This window comes from Syngnathus scovelli, chromosome 12 (assembly GCF_024217435.2).
Source record: "Syngnathus scovelli strain Florida chromosome 12, RoL_Ssco_1.2, whole genome shotgun sequence".
In the NCBI taxonomy this organism is placed as follows: Eukaryota; Metazoa; Chordata; class Actinopteri; order Syngnathiformes; family Syngnathidae; genus Syngnathus; species Syngnathus scovelli.
The window spans coordinates 9,027,651-9,047,683 of record NC_090858.1 but is presented as its reverse complement, the minus strand read 5'-3'; the positions used below and the strand labels follow the sequence as shown (position 1 = coordinate 9,047,683).

Here is a 20,033-nt window from a genome sequence, read left to right as displayed (position 1 = left end):
GAAAGATCCGGTTTCTATCCGCTCGGGGCGAGTAAATTCAAACAAAACATGGATTATATGTGGTTGCTGGCTCCCTCAGAATTAGGGGACTGATTGATTTCTTTTGTTTTCCACTCACTTTCAGTTCTGGTACTTGAAACTTTATTTTGTACAAACAATGCTCTCACAAAATGTCCATGGTCAAAACAGCACTATTTGAAGCACAAAAACCTCTTTTAACTAAAGTGGTGTCCATCATTTTTACATTTTGCAGTGCATGCACCCTGTTAAAGTAACACACTGGATCACTCACGTTTGGGGATCTTTGTAAAAGAATACAATCTTAGTAGATGGTGTGGTGTTGTGAAGTTCCTCTAAAGGAAAAACAATTGCTGTCATATAGTTATTTTGTTGTCGCACTAAGCTTATCACGGATTGACATGCAGCGTTGAACAACGGGCAACAATTTATACAATCACAATCAAATGCTTTAGTCATAACGGTGTGTGGCCTTGAGTCTAGAAAATTGGAAAACAGAACAGTCGCTAAGTCAATGCAATGGAGTAGAATGCAAAATAGAAAAAAGCACATTGTATATTCTAGTAGATTTTATTGACCCTTATAGTACATGTAAATATCTTGTATATACTGCTATTGACATTGTTTCCTTCCTTCCGTAGGGTTTCCCAATGAGCCTGCAAGTGACATTGCCCTGAACACAGTTAAAAGTTGGATCGAAGAGAATCCTAATACAGTAAGACATATTTTTGTATCCTCCACCACTTACAAATGAGCATGTTTAGACCACCTCAGTGACACCAAACACTAATTTCCACGCATCCTTGTATTTGATGACATCTCTCCTATCTGCATCGCTTGATCAACCAGCATTTTTTAGATCTGCATTCCTCATCAAATTAAAAGCCAGTGTGAGACTAATCAGACCTTAAATGGTCTGTTGACTCTTTAATTGGTCTTGGCTGAGGGAGTATGAGCAAACTCAATAGTATAAACACAGCCGAGGAAATCTATGATGAGTTTTTGTGTTATGAATTACTGAGGTCTTAAATGGCCTGGACATGAATAAGCCTTTCATGCTTATTAAATAAATTGTACACAGTGATTTATTTGTTGGTAAACACTATCTCAAGTGAAAAGCTTGAGAAATTGAATGAATCAAGTAACTAAATGATCCTTTTTAATTCCGGGAAATGTCAGTCATCAGTAACTTTAAATAGTTCATTTCGTAGCCATACAATACAACATATCATAGAAGCAAGGAGCAGGTTCATCTGACACTTCTGAGGTTGGCTGTTCATATTTCCTATTTGCACGTTCTTTCCAGGTTAGAATGAGTTTCCTCAGGGTACTCAATCAGCATAAGTAGCATAGAAAAATGAAGAATTCATAAGATATGGTTTAGATTATTTTCTGGTCAAATTCTTTAGCTTTATTTTTATTTGTCCCTAAATGGTTAAGAACCGGTTAACAGAGGGGAATTAAATATGACATCAAACATTTACCCGTGAGTAATTTACATCATCCGAGGTCATATTTGAGTACTGTAACATTCTTCCATCTGTCACTGCTGGTGTCCATTTTATACTCACAGCTCGATGCGCTCCAGCATCTCTCATCTATTGTTACAAATACTGTGAAGAAGCACTCAAATATTACTCACTGCTGGATTAGTCTGCAACTGAGGTGTGGCAAGATCTTCTGACGATTGCGCTAAGGTGCTTCTGGGAAAAACATTCACATGCTCTTGTAAGTTTTTCACAAAGCATAGTGGTGAGTGTAAAGAGCAGGCTTTACGTAAGTTGACTGTGGACTTTAAGTTGGCCATATTGTAGCTGTGAATGTGTATGGGAGACTGTCTATATGTGCCCAGCAGTTTAATAAGGACCAACCGAAAGTGTACCCTACCTCATACCTAAAATCAGCTTGGATAAGGCCCTTCCATAAGCATTTACATATTAATAAACAATTTGTACATTGTGACTCTAAAGCGTACCGTATTTTCCGCACTATACGGTGCACCTAGAAACGTCCAATTTTCTCAAAGGCCAACAGTGCGCCTTATATATGGACCAATATTGAGCCACTACAGAAGGCGTGTCAAAATATATGGATTTTTATATGGACAAAGTTTTAAAATGGGCTATTCATTGAAGGTGCGCCTTATAATCCGGTGTGCCTTATATATGGACAAAGTTTTAAAATGGGCCATTCATTGAAGATGCGCCTTATAATCCGGTGCGCTTTATAGTGCGGAAAACACGGTATTTACATTTTGGTTCACAAGAAATATGTGCCTGTATGTTGCTATTCAGAAAGGCGAATGCATCATTGTGGATTGTCTCCATTTAGTTATAGAAAATGTTTCTGTTATCAGGCACATTAACAAATTAAGCACGGAGATGTAATCCAGTTGAGTCCAAACTAACACATTACACATGGGTATGATGTTTGCAGAAGTGCAATAGGCCAGGAGAAAGAATAAGTATTATCCATGAATGGAGCAGTAGAACTTAACCTGTTTGTTCATCTGCAGTTCAGTAAGCTCTATGCTGAAGGGCTAATATCATCATTGTCCTCAGAAACAATTCATTTCATGCCGACAATAAGGCTTCGACTTGGGGGGTGAAATGCTGTGCTATTGTGGCTTAAGATCTGCACAATAGGCTGGCAGAGGATCTGACATACTTGGGTGGCACAGTCCGTTCAATTCTCTAGTCTACACACTGCGCTTGTGCATCTCGTTTGTATTTTGTGAGCTATTTGTATAATATTAGCACGACAGCATGCAAACACAATGTATTTGAAGTCCAAGGATGCGGTTACATAAAGACTTTGTTGTCCTGCAGTGTCGTTGCTTCGACAAGACTGGAATTGAAAAAGTAGAGAAGACTGTGTGATTGATTAGCCTTGGGTTTATCTCCTCTGCCAGCATTCTAACACAGATGCACTCACCAAAGTGCAGCAATGTCACAAACAGGCTTCCATTGTGGAAGAATAAATAGCATCTGGGTAGCAAGACCCTTTAATCTAGAGAGACCTGAGTGCAGTAGTGATTCTTCAGATCACAATAGTTGAAAGAATGAAGGCGCTCAATCTCTGCTATGGCACATAGAATAGAATTTGTGGGTAGGATGGGGGTACGGTTCTCAAGTAAAATGCAGTGATTGACAACCCAGGACTCATCTGGCCTTAGGTATTTCTTGTTTTCCCATCTAATTATCTTTAATTTGCTGATGAAAAATGTGATCTGACACGTTATTTTGCAACCTGCGCTCTGGTGTCCGAATTTTTTAATGAAACACCTCTACATGCCCACAGCTGCCATCACTGACTAAAAGCTTGATGAAGACTTAATAAGCTCTGCTACCCTATCCCACTTATTGCGAAATTGTAAACACTTAAGTTGAACAATTTTCTCTCTGAATAAGGTCTCTGTTGTTGGTAAATGCACCCACGAGATGTGCTCAGCTTTCCTGTGTGTATCCAAATGATCCATTTATATTTGAACCATTTGTCTCTTCAAACACCAGATATGTAGTGAATTCAATTTTAAACCTATGCTGGGGCTTTAAAAATGATTTGTGACATATGCCAAGTGAATAAATACAATATTATTTGTGAAAGAATATTAGTTTAGGATGTTGTCTGTGTTTCGACAAGATGGAGCCAGCTATATCGAATTGAGGTTTTCATTGTGAGTTGAGGCAGATGGATGTTTTCTTATATTAGACTATATTGTGAGCTTTGCTTTAAAAAAAAAAAAAAAAAAATAGTTGTTTATCGCATTTCAGCTTCACCTTAGCGATGCTAAAATGGCAAACTGTGTGTGCTCCAAACACCTGTTGGTAAAATAATTGAAAAGTTGCCTCAAATATTAATATGCCATTTGTATGCTCTTAAACATGCCTCAACACCTAAAGCACAGTATGCAAATTATTGCAGCCTAATAAAATTGCTGTATAAAAAATATATATTTGAATTATCTTAATTATGTTCTTAAATGAAAAAAATGGCAAAACCACTGTGCTGTAAGTGGAGAAGAAACACCTTTTCAATCCTGAAAACTAAACCCACGATTTTTGTTTTGATTTTATTTATTTTTTAATACAGATCTGTGATTCCATTAAATTATGCATGTTGAACTGCACCCACTTGAGTCAGTCTAAGAAATTCAAAGCATTAAGTAGCAGATCAAAAATGGCAAGAACTCATCTTTGTGTCTGGAACTGTTACATTAAATTGATAGAAAACGCTTGCATCTCTGCATTAGTGTGGATGCCATAAAAACAGCAATAGTGTAAATTAAGTATCCCCTTAAGGTTGAATAACAGTCCACATGCTCCTAGTTTGAACCAAACTGAAACTTAATTTGTCACTTTTTCTAATGAGGTTTAGATAGCAACCAATTTTGCATGAAATAAAGTAAAAAGGTACATACAAAATGGCCACTATGTTTTAAAAATGTTCCTACTTCAGGTTGTCTGAGGATCAACAAGGTTAGTGTGATTATAAAATGTTCTTTACAGCCAGCTGCTAAAACCTGGTCTGGACATTCACGATGAGTTCAGTTCAAGGTGAACATTTACTGTGTACTCTTAAGTACTCACAAAATGTGTGTGTAAAACGTGTGAGTTTGTCGGTGATACGTATTTAATTCATAAAAACAAGATTGATCATAACCCTGCCAAGCCACACAACTAAAAACAGTGGACTCATACTTGGTATGTGTTGTGAAAACATACAACTGAATTTAGGAACACATAAAATGTATTTTTATTAAGGAAAAGGCTGTTCAAATGTTGAAATTCTATTCATTTCCCATCATTTACCTTGGATCTGATTCAAGAATTATATTTTGACTCTTCTTGAACAATATGATATAATTCGGTTTCCATTGAACGAGCCAAAAATAACATTTATAAATTTGTTGTGTTCTACTGTATTTCCCATTGTAGTCAGCAATAATGTATAAAAAAAAAAAAAATGAATAATAGAAACAAGCAGAGAAATCCCCAACATTCATATTGGATTGGTTTCAAGGTTAGATGTGCACATAGGCCCAGCATGTCACTTATATTTAAATATATTGTTTAGTTATAATGAATATCTGTAAGTCAAACATTACATTCAATGTGTCAGTAATTATTAGTGAAAGTTACACTTTTCATGATGTATTAAAGATTTAAAGTAAGGAAGATGGTTAGGATCTATATTTCCTCCTGATGCCACTGCCGTCGTCTCTTGTATCTTGAGATGTATGTCCCAAAGGGTGTCATCAGTGGGTGCCACATATCCCCACGCGTGCCTCAAGGATGCTGTTGCGTCCCACTGATGGTTTGTTCAACTGGCATGACATTCAAAGCCAGCGCGGCTCTTTTGAAGTGAGCGTCTACACCCTTTGAATTCTCTGCTGTGACTGGGAGCATGAGGCACATGTGGTCTGATCAGCAACTGCGAGCGGGGTTGAACATTTGGCAACCGGATATGATACAGAGTTTGAAATAAACACCTCTCTGGTAATAGAGGTTATGTATAGTCCGACATTTTTTTTTTTCTCATCCTAATTTTGTCTGCCAATTAATATTCCCCTACACCCAAAGTACGTTATGTAGTAGTGTGATATATTAGGAACTGGCCGAAGGCTGCAGCGTGGAAGTTTTATGGCTTTTATGATCTGAGGGTTTTATGATCTGCCTCATTCTGAATAACATGTGTGCTTTCTGATTCCCCTGACCTCCACTGTGTGCATTTCAAAATGAAACTAGCATTGGTTTTTGGATAGATTGAAGGCGATATGGTTTCAATTACCAAATGGGGGCTGTTGAAAGTTATTTCTTGAATTTAACTTTGTAGCACTTCATGCTATCTGTAGATGAGAAGTGGCTGTGTTTAAATGTGTGTTCTGTAGAAGATAAAGAAGAAGAAAGTTTATCACAAACAGAAAATGGAACAGTATTTTCAACATTCATCTGGAAGATATTTGATTGCACCCTTGAGTGAAAGTTATTTTTGTGGGGATTAAAGCTTTTATCTCTCCATCATGGCCAAAGACCAACGTGTTGCTTTTTTAATAACAGAATTACTGTGTGGTCCTATGAAACAAGAATTGTAACAGGGAATCATCCCCGCAGCCTGTGCTTTTATAGTCTTCAATTCCATCTATTGTTATTTGCCAGGCAGCAAGATAAAGCCGGAACTTTCCGTGTTACTTTGCACTGTTTTTTGTGATAAACAGATTCCACTGAGAAGCCTTTTCAAAGGATTCGTTTATCTCATTGCAGTATGTGAAATTGCTGTAGATTCATCATGGACAGGCTAACCTTTCACCATTTTTTGTTGATTGAAATCAAAGGGCTTCATTTTAAAAGACATTTAGTGTTTTGTTTGCTGACCATCACCCTTTACCAAGCAACTTATTTATATTGGAGAATACAAAAACTCCTACAGCCACATTGAACAACACTCCTGTATAGACTTACTTTGTTCTTAGTATGGCCAGTATGACTATTACTTTGTCATTTACACGACAGTGGAACATCTAACTTGGAGCACATTCCTTTGTGAGATCCAGCCCTTCATTGTATCCTCGGTTTCTCTGCAGAGGCTGACCCATGATGTTGGTATGATACGTGTGACATGCTGAAGGCATACAAGATTTTTGTCTACCTATAGAGGCATGGTTTCGTCAATGTATGTCAAATTCTGAATTGGATCACTGAACATGCCCTTCAGCTTTGGGGGCTCCACTTTATTCAGTTGATGCTGAAGAAGAGCTCTGTAAAAAGCAATTAAGATAAGTTTGAAGTTCATTGCACACACAAGATGAGCTGAGGTATTGTCACGCATGACAGCAGTTGAGAAGGTATGAATCCTGAAATCATCCTTAAATTCAGAATTGGACTATTTTAGGGACGTTCGACTTTAAATCATTAATCTCTTATCTTTTCCAAATGCTTGTGACTTGCTATCTGAAGCATCTATTTCAATGTATAAAGTATTAGTATTATTATTAATAGTAGTAGTAGTACTATTATTATTATTATTATTATTATTATTATTATTATTATTATTATTATTATTATTATTATTATTATTATTACACACAACAGTTGTGTATTATCTGGAGATTACCTGGGGATTTTTACATATCAAAATATTTTATACAGTACATATAGTTAATGAAAGTACTAAAATGTTCAAAGAATTGTGTTCCATTTTCAAACTTCTAATTATATTTTTAATGGATTCAGTCTTGTCAGATATGACAAACTAGCTGTAAAGTTGTTTGTCATAACTGGAATTGCTGTGGACATTGTCGAAGATTGCTCAAAATAAAGCGAACAATTATGTATTGGGCTGTGTATGATTCTCACACGCGAATCATAGCGAGATTTGGTATTTGATTTAGGAAATGTAAAATTCCTTTGATATATAGTTGTATGGAGTTGTTGTGGTCTCCCTATTCTAACTGCTACTGTACACAGCAGAGTCTGCTGATACAAGACTTATCCACTACGCCCTAATACCCAGATATGATGGCCTCTAAGTGCAGCTCCACCTCCACACTTACTGTGCTGGAAAAAGCTATCTTAATGACATGCTAATTGATTTAGTGTAGCGTAGATAACAGTGGGCTGGCACACCGTGATAAAGCGAGAGCGGGTCGACCCATTGGTTCAGAAGAGGACAGGAGACTGATCAAACTCCAACCAGCTCCTCCACTCTCTTTGAACACAATTTTACAGTACTGCACCCCATGTTGATGCATGGAGACCTTGAATGTGGAGGAGTGTGTTGGCATGTGTGTGTATAACTGTACTCCTTTGAAAATACATTAAAGGCAGGAGGATATTTTAAGGCAGTACTGTCCTCAGTCATTTCTTAATATTTAACGATTGCCCTTCACAAAGCACTAATTGGCGCTTGTTGCGCTTATTAGGTAGAATGTATCACTGATTAACACTCACAACTGCAGACATACACACTTGACTATGACATTTGTATTAGCTTCATCTAAGCTATTGACTGGTGTTGATGAACACCAATAAATAAATGCTACACACCAAACTTTACCTAATGGAAACAGCTTTTATTTACTATGGATAGCCAATTTGTATTTTGTTTGTTTCAACTCAAAATGTTTAAAAAAAAAATCTGCCTAATAATTCTACTAACCAATCATTGCGACTGCAACAATAAAACTATATTGTTGAAGTATCGATTTCAGAAACGTACAGAGAAGTTGTGGCGGAGTGGCTTACCACTTGAGCGCCCCCCATTAATTATGTCGGTCTAACTCCAGCCTGTAGAAACAGATAGTAAATGAAAACCATTATGACCATTCTAACATCCTGTCACTCACTGTAGCTGATACTAAGCTATAATGTCTGAGACGTTCAAGTAACCTTGGTTTGTAAATGGTGTAAGTTTAATTTAGACTCGTGTATTCTCTCTTCAGCTTCTTGAGCTGCAGTTCAAATGCGGATTTTGTGTAAAAGGTTCAATGGCATCATCTTGCAGGTTGCTCATGCAATATCGCATTTTATTATCAAGCAGCATCGTAGAGTGAACTGTTCAAGATATGTCAACATTTTCATGTTATTGAAATGATCATGAATCTGATGAAAGTTCATTATTGTGACCCATATGTCTGGCATGTAGTATGTTGGACTATTGAGTTTGTATTTCCACTTTGTATTCCCACTTTCTGGTCACCATGATAGGCACCCATAAACTTGGAGGAAGCAGGGAAAAGATTGTTTGTCAATGCACACCCTTTATTTTGTTTTTGTTCTTTTTTTACATACAGTGAAAAATGGCGAAGGATCCAATATATTGTGGAGCTTTTGCTGTTTTGTGTAGTGGACGGCTTGCAATTAGAGAATTGCCAAGGGATGTTACAGTGAAATATGATACCCTCTGCTAGACAGCTAAGTTTAGGTAAAAGATTATAGGTTCTTCAGAACAAAATACACCATCCACACAAAAGTGTTTGAGAATGACTCAATTTAATATTTTAAAGTGCCTATCAGAGTTCTGACCTCAATTTACAAATATTCCAGAGTGCTAATAATGATGACCAGGACTCTAGATGCAAACCATCAATTGTATGCACCCCCATTTCACAGACAACTTGGCTCACCATGTTGTGGCTCATTACTTTGTCCACTATTTTTCTCTATGGAGAACACACAAGCAAGAGAAAGGTACCAATGTCGGAGGCTTTCGCCTTCCCTCTGGGGGAGGAGACAAGACCACCCTGGTGATTACCTACGCTGTTGTTTTGTGATTGCACAGTCTCTGGCATGTTATTAGGGGGAATGGGTCATACCTCACACCATCTCAAAGGGGAATCAAATCAGCCTCAAAGCCTTGCTTCAGGCATTGGTGCATTTGAAAGTCAATGTTTTATTTCAAAGCGTACATTACTTGATCAAAGCACATTTTTGCCAAAGGTTGTATTCCTAAACAAAGTGTGCCCTATTTGGAGTGGTTGATAAAAGGCTTTGTTTGTGCAGTCGCATATGTTAGGTCAACTGTCAACATTTTTTATTACTCGTTTGTAATCCAAATGTTTTTCGTGACGATAAAGTTTGTGTTGGTAATGAAAGTTTTTGTGGATAAATTTTGGTATCATTGTCAATTGACTATTGAAGATTATCCAGCTGTATAAGATTTAGTTGTCTCGGACCATGAGGACAGCTTGACCCTGACCCTATGGGAGTACTGGTTTAGAACATGTTAGAGGTCGACCATCGTCCTTGAGTTTGACTTTACACTATGTTTGAGTGTTATTAGTAGAGTACTTTAACTGATATTATGCAAATTACCCCTTAATACAACCTGTCCAAAAGTTTAGTTTGATCCCTGTAACAGTAACTATAATGAAGGTGAGGATCCTGAAGCCATGGGCAGGTTTGACAAAGCTTGGAGACAAACAACTGTGCTTATGCCAAATTAGTATGCAAATACTAAATAATTACGCAAAGAGGCTTACTTTTGTGATGTTTGGAACGGCTGCGTATGTTAACTACATGACCCCGGCTTGAACTTTCATCCGAGCTGTCTCCACATTGCTTGGTGCAAACATTCTTGTATTTTTTTTTCTGCTCTCTGCTGTATCCCCAGGCTGCCTGGGCTAATCAAAGGAGGGCAGCATTAATTGGTTGGCCCTGGCAAGGCAGCAGGTGGCCTTGGGCAGGTGACAACCTTCCTCCTTTACCTTTTTCCCTTTCACCTTCTGCCAAAGAACCACCGGCGTAGTATATGGCGTGGGCCTCTCTCTGCATAGTCATCTCAGTAAAATGCTCCTTAAAGAAATATTTTTCTTCTCATCTGAAACAGTCATGCAATTCCATATTGCAAGAAATTGAGTTGGGGCTGGCCATTTCCCCCAAACTTATTCCAGACAATAGTGACAGTCCTGTTACTAGAAGTGCCAGTCTCCATACGCCAACATAAACATCTTGGAAAGGCAGCGTTTTGCCTGACTGGTGCCTGATACATTCATCAAGCCGGTGCCAAGCCAATATCACACTGTCACAAGAGAGTATGTGCCATTCTATCACCATGAGGGGCTGACAAAACAAGTCCCATTCCATTATACTCTCTAAGGCCAATGTCTTATATTGCCTCTCTGCTCCTCAGTCATGTTTATTTCTATTTCTTGCTCAAGTGGACCCAGGTTCACGGACACGGCCACCTCTACCTCCCTTTGGGCTTCCTTTTTTGTTATCCTAGTTGCATTTGAGCCTTACTTTTCTGGTAATGGATGGAAGAGTGGCAATATACCTAGAGACCTGAAATATTGCATTTTAGTGTGTTTCGGTTTAAAATGCAGTATTGAGCTAATTCACTGGTTTTCTGTGTAAATGACTGTGCTGTGTTTAAATTCATCTTTCTGCCTAACTTGTTAAAGAAAAGAGTCGATGCTTGCAAGCTTTTTCTTTTCTCACTCTGGAGTCCCGATTTGTCATTCAAGGGAAACCGTTAAAAAGCTCTGGTCCTGTAGAGAGGTCCCCAGTACGCTTGTGTTCTCTTTGCCTGAAGCACTGAATTACTATTTATGTGCACAACTTTGGCAGCACACCAGACTTTGCCCCGGTTCAACCAGCATAGCTAAAGCAGTGTTGCTTTCGTCTGTGTTTTCCCAACTTCCTCGTGGCAGCTAGTGTGTACTGCAAAGGCTGTAGGACTGAAGCTTCAAGTAACAAGATGCGATTCAAGTGTATTCCTTACACAAACCGACATGGTGTAAGTGTAATCAAAACAAATTGATTACTTTTTTCAATCGCTCAGTCAACAAAAATATTTTGAGTTTTGAAATAAAGTTGGACCCGAATAACAGGATTAATGCCAAGATTAACCGGATTAATGGCATTCAAATTCAAATGTGAAAGCTCTAAAACCTTTGATAGATTTCTAATGACTTGTAAGTTTTTACAATGTTGATTTGATTTCTACTTTTTAAGTGCTTTCTTTATTCGAGCCAAAATAACTAAAACATAACAAGATCATTCAGAAATGGCTATAGTGAATTTAATAATAGCAATATTTTAAATTCATATCTGGCTGCTCTGGAATGTTTTGTCATCCTGTGGTTAAAAAAAAACAAACAGAAACAAGTAGACCAAATCCCCTCAGTTGTAATAAAGTGAATAAATAGCTAATTAGTTCTTCGATGTGAAAATTGGCAAGTCTTTGAAGAAAATAACCATTTTGGGGAAGTGTGCATACTTTTGAGGTTCTACAGAGACTCTCTTACGTTTGAGCATTGTGGTACTCTTTTGAATTATATAACAAGTGTAAATATATTACCTCTCAAGTGTCCTGGATGTGGGATTTGGGGGTTCTGCTTGCAAGAAAATATTATTATTATTATTATTATTATTGCTATAGCTGGATCACAAAGTCATAACATTCATAGTCAAACAACATTAAATACATCTCATTCAAGTACAGTGCTCTCCAAAAGTATTGGAATGGGATGGTCAGTTTCTATTGCTTTTATTGTGTACTGAAGACATTTGGGTTTTACATCTAGCGTATGAGAAAAGTTCTAAAGTTGAGTGTTTATTTCATGATGTTCGCATCTAGATGAGTAAATAACATTAAATGTTTGGTGGCATAATCTTTACTTGCAATCACTATCAAGCCTCTGACCAATAGATGTCACCTTGCTTTTCCAGGGCTTTAGTGCAGCATTTCTTTGGTTCTTGTTTGTTTGTGAAATGCATAAATGTTCTAAGGTCCCGTAATGGAGACCTTCCACCATCCAATGTATTTATTGAGAGGGGGGTTGATTGACATACAAAATGGTTGTGTCGACTTCATTGTGAAGAATTCATTCTGCTACTACTATTATGGGTTTCATCACTAGTGAGTCTGTTCCAGAAGCAGCAATGCAGGCCCAAAGCCATGACATTTCCTCCACCAAGCTTCACAGATGAGCTTGTGTGTTTTGGATCAACAGAACATCCTTTATTTCCTCATACTTGCAGGACACATGCAGAGCACCATATTCCTCATATTCTGTTATGCAGTTGCAACAATACCAGTTCTTCAGTGACTCATTTGGACGTTTTGTGAAATTAAATGGCATTTTGCTATGTGCACTGACTCACTTAGTTGGTCAAAAATTGCTCCTTACGTCATAAATGATGATTTTATAGAGAGAAGTTGAAAGAAATATATGAATCATCATCTGGCTGACTCTCACAGTCTTGGTTAATGCAGTCGTGTGTATGGTGAAACAGTGTTTTAGTGGGAATGACCTTCAGGTTTTTGAGTACACTCGATCTGCCGTCATACTCCACTGCTGTGTGACCTCTCAAGTGTTTGTAGCTCGCCTTTTATATAACTCAGTTTACTTTCAAGCTTTATTTTAAAAGAAAAATACAGCACAGAACAATTGCCCACTTTGCGTCAGCTGTCATAGCGAAGGGATGACGTTACAGGATGGGCATTGTGAAGCTTGAGCACAGGCATTTTTTCATCCTCATCCGACAGAAAGATTGAGAGATTTCTGTTATTTTTTTTTCCTCCCTTCTTTTTTTTTTTTTTTTTTTTTTTTTTTTACATTTTTGCTCTCCCAACACAATTTGATAGGAACTCATTCATCCTCTCTGCCTCAAAAATCAGCCAATGTTTTGGACCATAACCAGATTCAGTCTGTCACATCATCAGAGGGCCTTCAACCTTGCTCTTGTCTAAACGCTCCATTGACAGAGCATTCAGCCATTCAGTGGCAGTTTATCCTCTGGCTTCATCAGAAAGGCCATTTCCTAATGGAACCTACAAAGAGGATCTTTCAAGATTATAATAAGTACACTTTGTGACTGCTTGTAAGCATGGCTATACAGGCCTATTGTTCCCCTTGTTTATGCACAATTCAGATATGGGAGCTTTGAAGCATTTGATTGTTCTGAGTTTGACAGAAACAGATTATGAATTGCTTCGAGATTGTACATTTTTCTAAACACATTGCACTACTCTGTATTTAAACTGTGGTCTGAGCATTGCATCAAGGACTTGAACAAATAATCACCACAACTCATATAGTTAACTCGCTTTTTCTTCTTTCAGATAGAAAATAGTGATGCCACTAGTGATGATAATCACATCTATAAAGTCTGATCTGATTTCTAGACGCCACGACTCACACCCCAAGCAGAGCAGACATGACATCTACAAAACTTAAATAAATAGGCAAACCCTACTAAACGTCTAAATTCGAAATATTTGGTTTTAATGTATTGACGTTTTAATGTGTGTGGGGGATGTTTTATAGGGATGACTATAACAAACAAATATTGGAAATAAAATCCTTGTGAAAACTACAATACTCTTAATGGACACATAGTACAATAAATCGCCCTGACTACACAGTATGGGGAAATATAGTAATTAAGCATAAAGCAGGAGTATTGTTTGCGTGCCGTGTTCCACAGGAGACTTAATTGCATTGTTCACAGTTTTAAACGGTTCCTGAATGTCTGAATGTCTGTGATATGCTTTTCATCAAAATGCACCAAGCATCGAGAAGTACTGTACACTTTCCACCCTCTTTTTCTCGCCCTGCTGAAATTGCCCTGTTTTTGGAGAGCCTTCCTGTTTCATGTAAATGAGCAACTGCTTGGGCTGCCCCCAGCTGTGCTGACGTAAAGTTAAGCTAAAGTGTGACCATGACAAAATTTTAGAGTTAGAGCTAATTTATCCCTGATTCTAAGGTGGAAACTGTGTGAACCACAAAATCCATGTGAGTTCAGATAAAGAGTTTTATTTGAACAAGACACAGATCTACACTTATCAATTATTTATTCATGAATGTAGTGTTATCAACAGTCGCAAGCCATTAAGTTATTGGAATACTTTGCCATACGTGGTTGTGTCACAAAAGGTCTCTGGGTTGTCAAGCTCAGTCCTGACAGTTAATAAAATGCCCCTCACAATCCATCCTGGGATTGCAATTCCAACAGGGGTTTTGTGGAGAAAATTGAAAAGAAAATTAAAAGAAATTCAATTAAGTGATTTGCTGAATTGGAGGGAAATGGCAGTGATGTGGAAAAGGCTTTTAATCTTGGTGAACCACCTCTTCTACTAAACCCATATCGTCTGCTTATCGCACTAATCACTCCACCCAATGACTGCAGTCCTGGCGATTTTTAATGAACCCATCATGGCCTGATTCAGTCCACCAGAACTGGCTGATAGAATGCACTTGTAAAGTAAGCTTGAAACAATCAGGGTGATGTTATGGCCTAAATAGTCCTTGCAGGATTGTTTTTTTTTTTTTTTTTTTCTTCCAGGGACAAAGGTTAATTTTGTTTGACATTTGAGTCATGTGATGTTGAGTGATAGTTTGGTTGTTACATAATAATCCCAAAGTATTGTTGAGCTCTTGAAATATTTCATAAAAATGTATTTAGAGTTATGTCATATGATTTGATTTGTCTTTATTATTGAAAGGGAAAATATAATGAAATTAAAATGTCTCTTCTGCTTTGATTAGCTACTATGTGAAAAGCAGCAGTTCTTAGGGTTATCGTGAATGTCTGCAGGTTTCACAGAATTTTTGTAAATGATAAGCAATGGCAAAGATGTGCTTACTTTCTAGTCATTAAACCTAGTATGCCAGACAAGATAAATGAGGACATGGCCATGGTGAAAATAAACTATGAAAATCTTATGGAGGTCTTGCTCATCAGCGATACAGTGAAAAAGGGAAAATGTGACTATATAGCATTAGTAAGATATATAGTATTATTAATATTATGAATAGTCTATTTGCTGACTGCATCCTGAAATGTACTTGAGGCCCCAAGTTAAATTAGGGGTGACTTTGCTACTAGTTAAAAAAATGTCATAACACTCGACACAAACAAACTTTGTCCCTGAAAATGTTCCAAAAAATAATCCACTGTAGGTTATGTTGCCAGCAAAACAAATGGGTGGGCTGAGGTGAGGGACGGTTCTATGCAAGGAACTCATCAGAGACAAATATATTCATATAATAATCGCTTAATCCCACCATTTCACTAGGACGATTTCTAAAAATGTTCTTTCAAAAGTCTGGGATTTATATAAACATTGACTTGTACAGTCAAACAAGGTTTCCCAATACCCTTTAGAAAAGGTCTTTAAATTGCTAAAAATGTGCATATTATTCCAGCACGGGGTGTATTTTAGTGTTCATTTGCTGCCACGTATTGAAAGTGATATGTTTTTCAAACTGGGGTAAGCAGTGGGGGTGTGCCCTTTGCCATTATTCATGCTTCCCAATCGATTCTCCACAATGCCATCCAATCAGGTGACTTGACTATTATTCATAATTAAAGCAATCTAGATGCAAATCAGAAAAAGTCAGGGGGCATGTTGTGCTAAATGCATGTCTGACCCTCGGGTTCATCATTTTTAATGTTTGTTATGAATGCGTACCGGTAAAACATGCACATGCCAACCCACACAAATTGACTCGTTACCCTTTTGTCAAGAGAGCAAACAATCATAGCGCTGATTGAAATGACACCTAAATTGCAAATGGTAATGTGCTTACTTTTTAATGTTGCATTTTCTGTCCCTTTTACATTTTAAGTGTTGTTAATTTTGATTATTTATTTTTATCATCCAAAGCCTAATTATGGCTGACATTAGTATTAGTATATTAGTTGTTGAAATCTACTAATGACGTAACTAGAATGATAAATATGCAATGCTTAACAAATTTATTAGACCACCTCTCATAAGACTGAAGAAACAAAAACTTTAAGTTCTCCCTCAAAATTAAATGTCACTTCTGTTTCTGTGAGCTGTCAGTTGTTCCAATTTGAAGAAGAATGGGGAATTTCAAATACACTCAAATTTGAAATGCTTCACCCGTCTTTCTCTGACACATCAGAAAGTAATCAAGCATGACATTCAATCACTGATTATTTTCTGTTTGCTCTGAAATGAAAGTAAATAATCATTTGACACAAACAATTCTTTCTAACATTTTTTCAGTTTTAATGAACATTTATCCCCCAAAAAATTTAGTTACAAGTAATACTAAGTTGTGTTACATATCCTGATGTAAATATACAGAATCAAATCTCATGTCTTATTATAATCTTAATCAAACCCTAATGTGTTCAGTCTGCACCACTCATCTTTTGGATCTCGTTGCATTGCTGTAGCAAAACCTACATACTGCTCATGAGAGCAGGTCTGATATGAAGAGTTGTTTTAAAATTGACAGTGTGTGTTATTATCCATTAGGCATCCACACAATATTCTGTGTTAAATGGTGGGACAAATCACTCATACTTGGCACTGTATCGTAGCATGATTTTCACCACGTCGTGTTGCATTCTACCCAGTACCTAATATCCAGCTGTCTACTTGCATTATAACACCACATGCATAGATATTCAGCAAGGAAATGTATTTTATTAATTCAACAGAAAAAGATTGGAATACATTACCTTAATTATGCAGTGGCAGGACTGAATGCATTTGTCTTTGGTAAGCATCCTGGAGCTCAAAATTCATCATTAGAATTACTCTAAACATCTTTACTGGTTTAACCTTTTGGATAATTAAAATGACACCTAAATTAATTGCCATTAGATTGTGACCGATTCTTCCTGCGCGTCAGAGATTTAATTAATCAATTAAGTTATGACATTGTGCCCCATCATTCTTACAAGTGCAGATCATTTCTCTAAAGGGGGACGTGCTCGTTTTCACAAAAAAATATCTTGTATGTGGTTACAAGAATATAAACACAAGCAAATATGACATTTCTTATGAATTCACAAAACAGTGTGAACTTGATTTTTTTTCCCACACTTCATTATTGTTTTCCCCATGTTGCAAAACTAGTGTGAAGAATTGTTATGAGAGGTCTCTAACCTAAGATGAATTGCAATGAGGGCCTGAATTAATAAGGCAAAGGTTAATATTATTGTAATTATCAGTGTGAAGTCTTATGAGAGATGATTTCCTCATCACGAGACGCCTGTGTGATCACATCTCATGAATTAGACTAATAATTAGATTTTAACACTTCCTCTTATACTTTATTAAATGCCGCCGCAAGCATCTTGTCATTGGTATGCTCGTCTCTGAGGTCAAAAGATGTCAGCCGACAGTCAAATAGGAAACCATGTAATGATAGGCGTATCAAAATGGGTGCATCAAATGGCATCCGTGAAGCGGTGTTTACCTAGTTGCTTGTTGAATCACACACTATTATCATGCACCGATTGTTTCAGCAGGTTGGGGTGTAAAAAATATGTCTTGAGCGAGTTACAGCACTCAAGCGTCCGTCCCTCATGGCTCATTGAAGACAGAAATACAACTGGAGCTACTTCACAACACAATATATCATTTTGTTACGAGTCCCCCGCAAGTAGTGCACAGGGACGCGGTATCATCACATTCAGAAGTCCAATGGCATATTGTTACCTGCTACTTGAGAAATGCGGAACCTGGAATGCTGCAGAAAAGACAGAACTGTTTTTTTACCCTCTTCTTCACGACGTTGTTTTGTGCTCTTTTGGCCAATTTACACATATCTACTGCAGGATCATTACCAGTTTTACACATCAGCCCTTCAGGTAGTATGCTGTAGTATGACTCCTCTGCCTTGTCAAAGTATTATCTACCTGTTTGCCCAAATTTTGATAAACCAAGAAATACAGATTATAATCTACGCTTTTGGTATTTTACTGGTGCATCAACTGGTACCTATTAGTACTCTAAGTCAGAGGCGTTTGCTTTGAGGTTAATGCGTTAGCTGATAACCCTGCATTGGTGGTCCACCACAGAAAAACCCATTTCCCACACTCTTTTAATTTGCTTCACACTGGGATTTGTCACTGATCAAGATGATGCTGTGTGAGACCACCAGAGTCTTGTTAGGTGGAGCGGTGTAAGACCTGACATTTGCATTATTCAGTGCGTACTGCAAAAGTGTCTGTTAGCTCCTGTCACTCTCCAAAGACTCATGGTCTTTTCCCACGGTGTGTCACGGTTTCCCTCTGCAGAATATTCAGTTCTGGTTGACAATTAGCCATGAAATAGCAATTCCCCTTGCTCTTACATCAAAATGACAGATAGGAGCAGAAAAGTGCATGATGTCTATACCCGGCACTGCTTTCATATCTGTTTACCCTCATCATGAGAGGTGACTTTTACCTCCTCGTGCAATCTTAAATTTAGCGTCGGTGTTAATATTAACAGTGAAGCCTCTGCCAAAGGGCAATACTTTTATGCTTGTGATAAATATATTAAAAAAAACATTCCAGTTGAAGCGCATTAACGAGATCGTAGCTTTGAAAGATTTTGGAGTTTGAGCCATTTGTTTACTCGTTTATTTAATTATTTCAGTTCAGTTCAATTTAGACTGCTGAATAATTTTGTAACAAACCATGCACAAAAGCAGACCACACACATGCAAAGAGAGATATCAAAGTAAAGGTCTCGGCACCCCGAGGTTTTTCCATGCCTAGTTCAAGGCACCTCAATAGTCGTCAGGATGCAGACCAGCATCCAACTGGTATAATTTAATCCAGAAGGCAGCGATGGGCCCAGGGCTGATCACACCAGTCGAGCTAGTGACAGAAGGTACAACTTGTACCTTCCTGTGTCTCCAGTCATTCACACCATCTTGTTCACATGCCTTGTCAAAGCAGAAACGTATGCCAAATCGCAACCCTGCAAATATGGTAGGAAACACTCAGCCAGCCAAGCAATCAAGTGTATGTGTGGAGGCGTCCATGCATGTGTGCGTCCATGTGTACATACGCCTCGGTGTGTGTGTGAGACAGCCCTTTTTCCACCAAAATGCTCGCCCATGGCTTGACGAAATGAAACCTGTAGCCACTGTTTGATGTTGAGTCACAACAGATAGTCATAATTATAGCAACTAGAAATCAATTAGCCGAAGGAAGAGAGGGGTTTCTTGCTACCTTCTCCACTAATTGCACTGTTATGAGACAAGAAATTAGACAACATATTCATTACCTTTTGTGGAAGAAAATCTTTATACAATAACCACCAGACAAAATAGGTTAACTCGAACAAGTCCCTAATCGTTTGCAGACATCTTGTTTTCATCTTGCAATTTTAAGAAGAATTTGTGTTATCATAAAATGAAAATTAATTTTCCCCAAAAATGTCATTCTATATATACATTTATTTTGATGGGAAAAAAATAAAACTTGTTTAATAGTAATTAAATTTGTATATGTCTGATCTAGATTGCCCATTTATCCATACTCAAAGTTGAATCTTCCAATAAACCAAGCCTGTGTCATCTTTGCAGAAACGTCTCTCTTTTTAAATGCTTAAGCCTTGGCAGAGTTCAGCCCTCTCTGAGATTTCTTGAGCAAATGAACTTTATCTAGCTGTAATGAATACACAGTCATGCGTTGCCTTTTCAGGAGGCCAAACCCTCTCAGGCAGATGAAGGGCAGTGCTTTAAAGCGCCTTCTAATTGGGCCACTAATGGACTGTCACACTAGAAAAGCACACAGCGTAAGTTGGATGAA

The 20,033-nt window shown here is 37.7% G+C and overlaps 1 protein-coding gene across 7 annotated transcripts in view; it reads left to right on the top strand.

Annotated features, from left to right (window-relative positions):
• Positions 1 to 20,033, top strand: part of macrod2 (mono-ADP ribosylhydrolase 2) — a 277,199-nt gene that overhangs the window by 202,288 nt on the left and 54,878 nt on the right. For all 7 annotated transcript variants that reach the window (XM_049736627.1, XM_049736628.1, XM_049736626.1 and 4 more), the window contains one exon: positions 660 to 733. In XM_049736627.1, the coding sequence (XP_049592584.1) occupies positions 660 to 733 (74 nt within the window). The remainder of the gene's footprint in view (positions 1 to 659; positions 734 to 20,033) is intronic.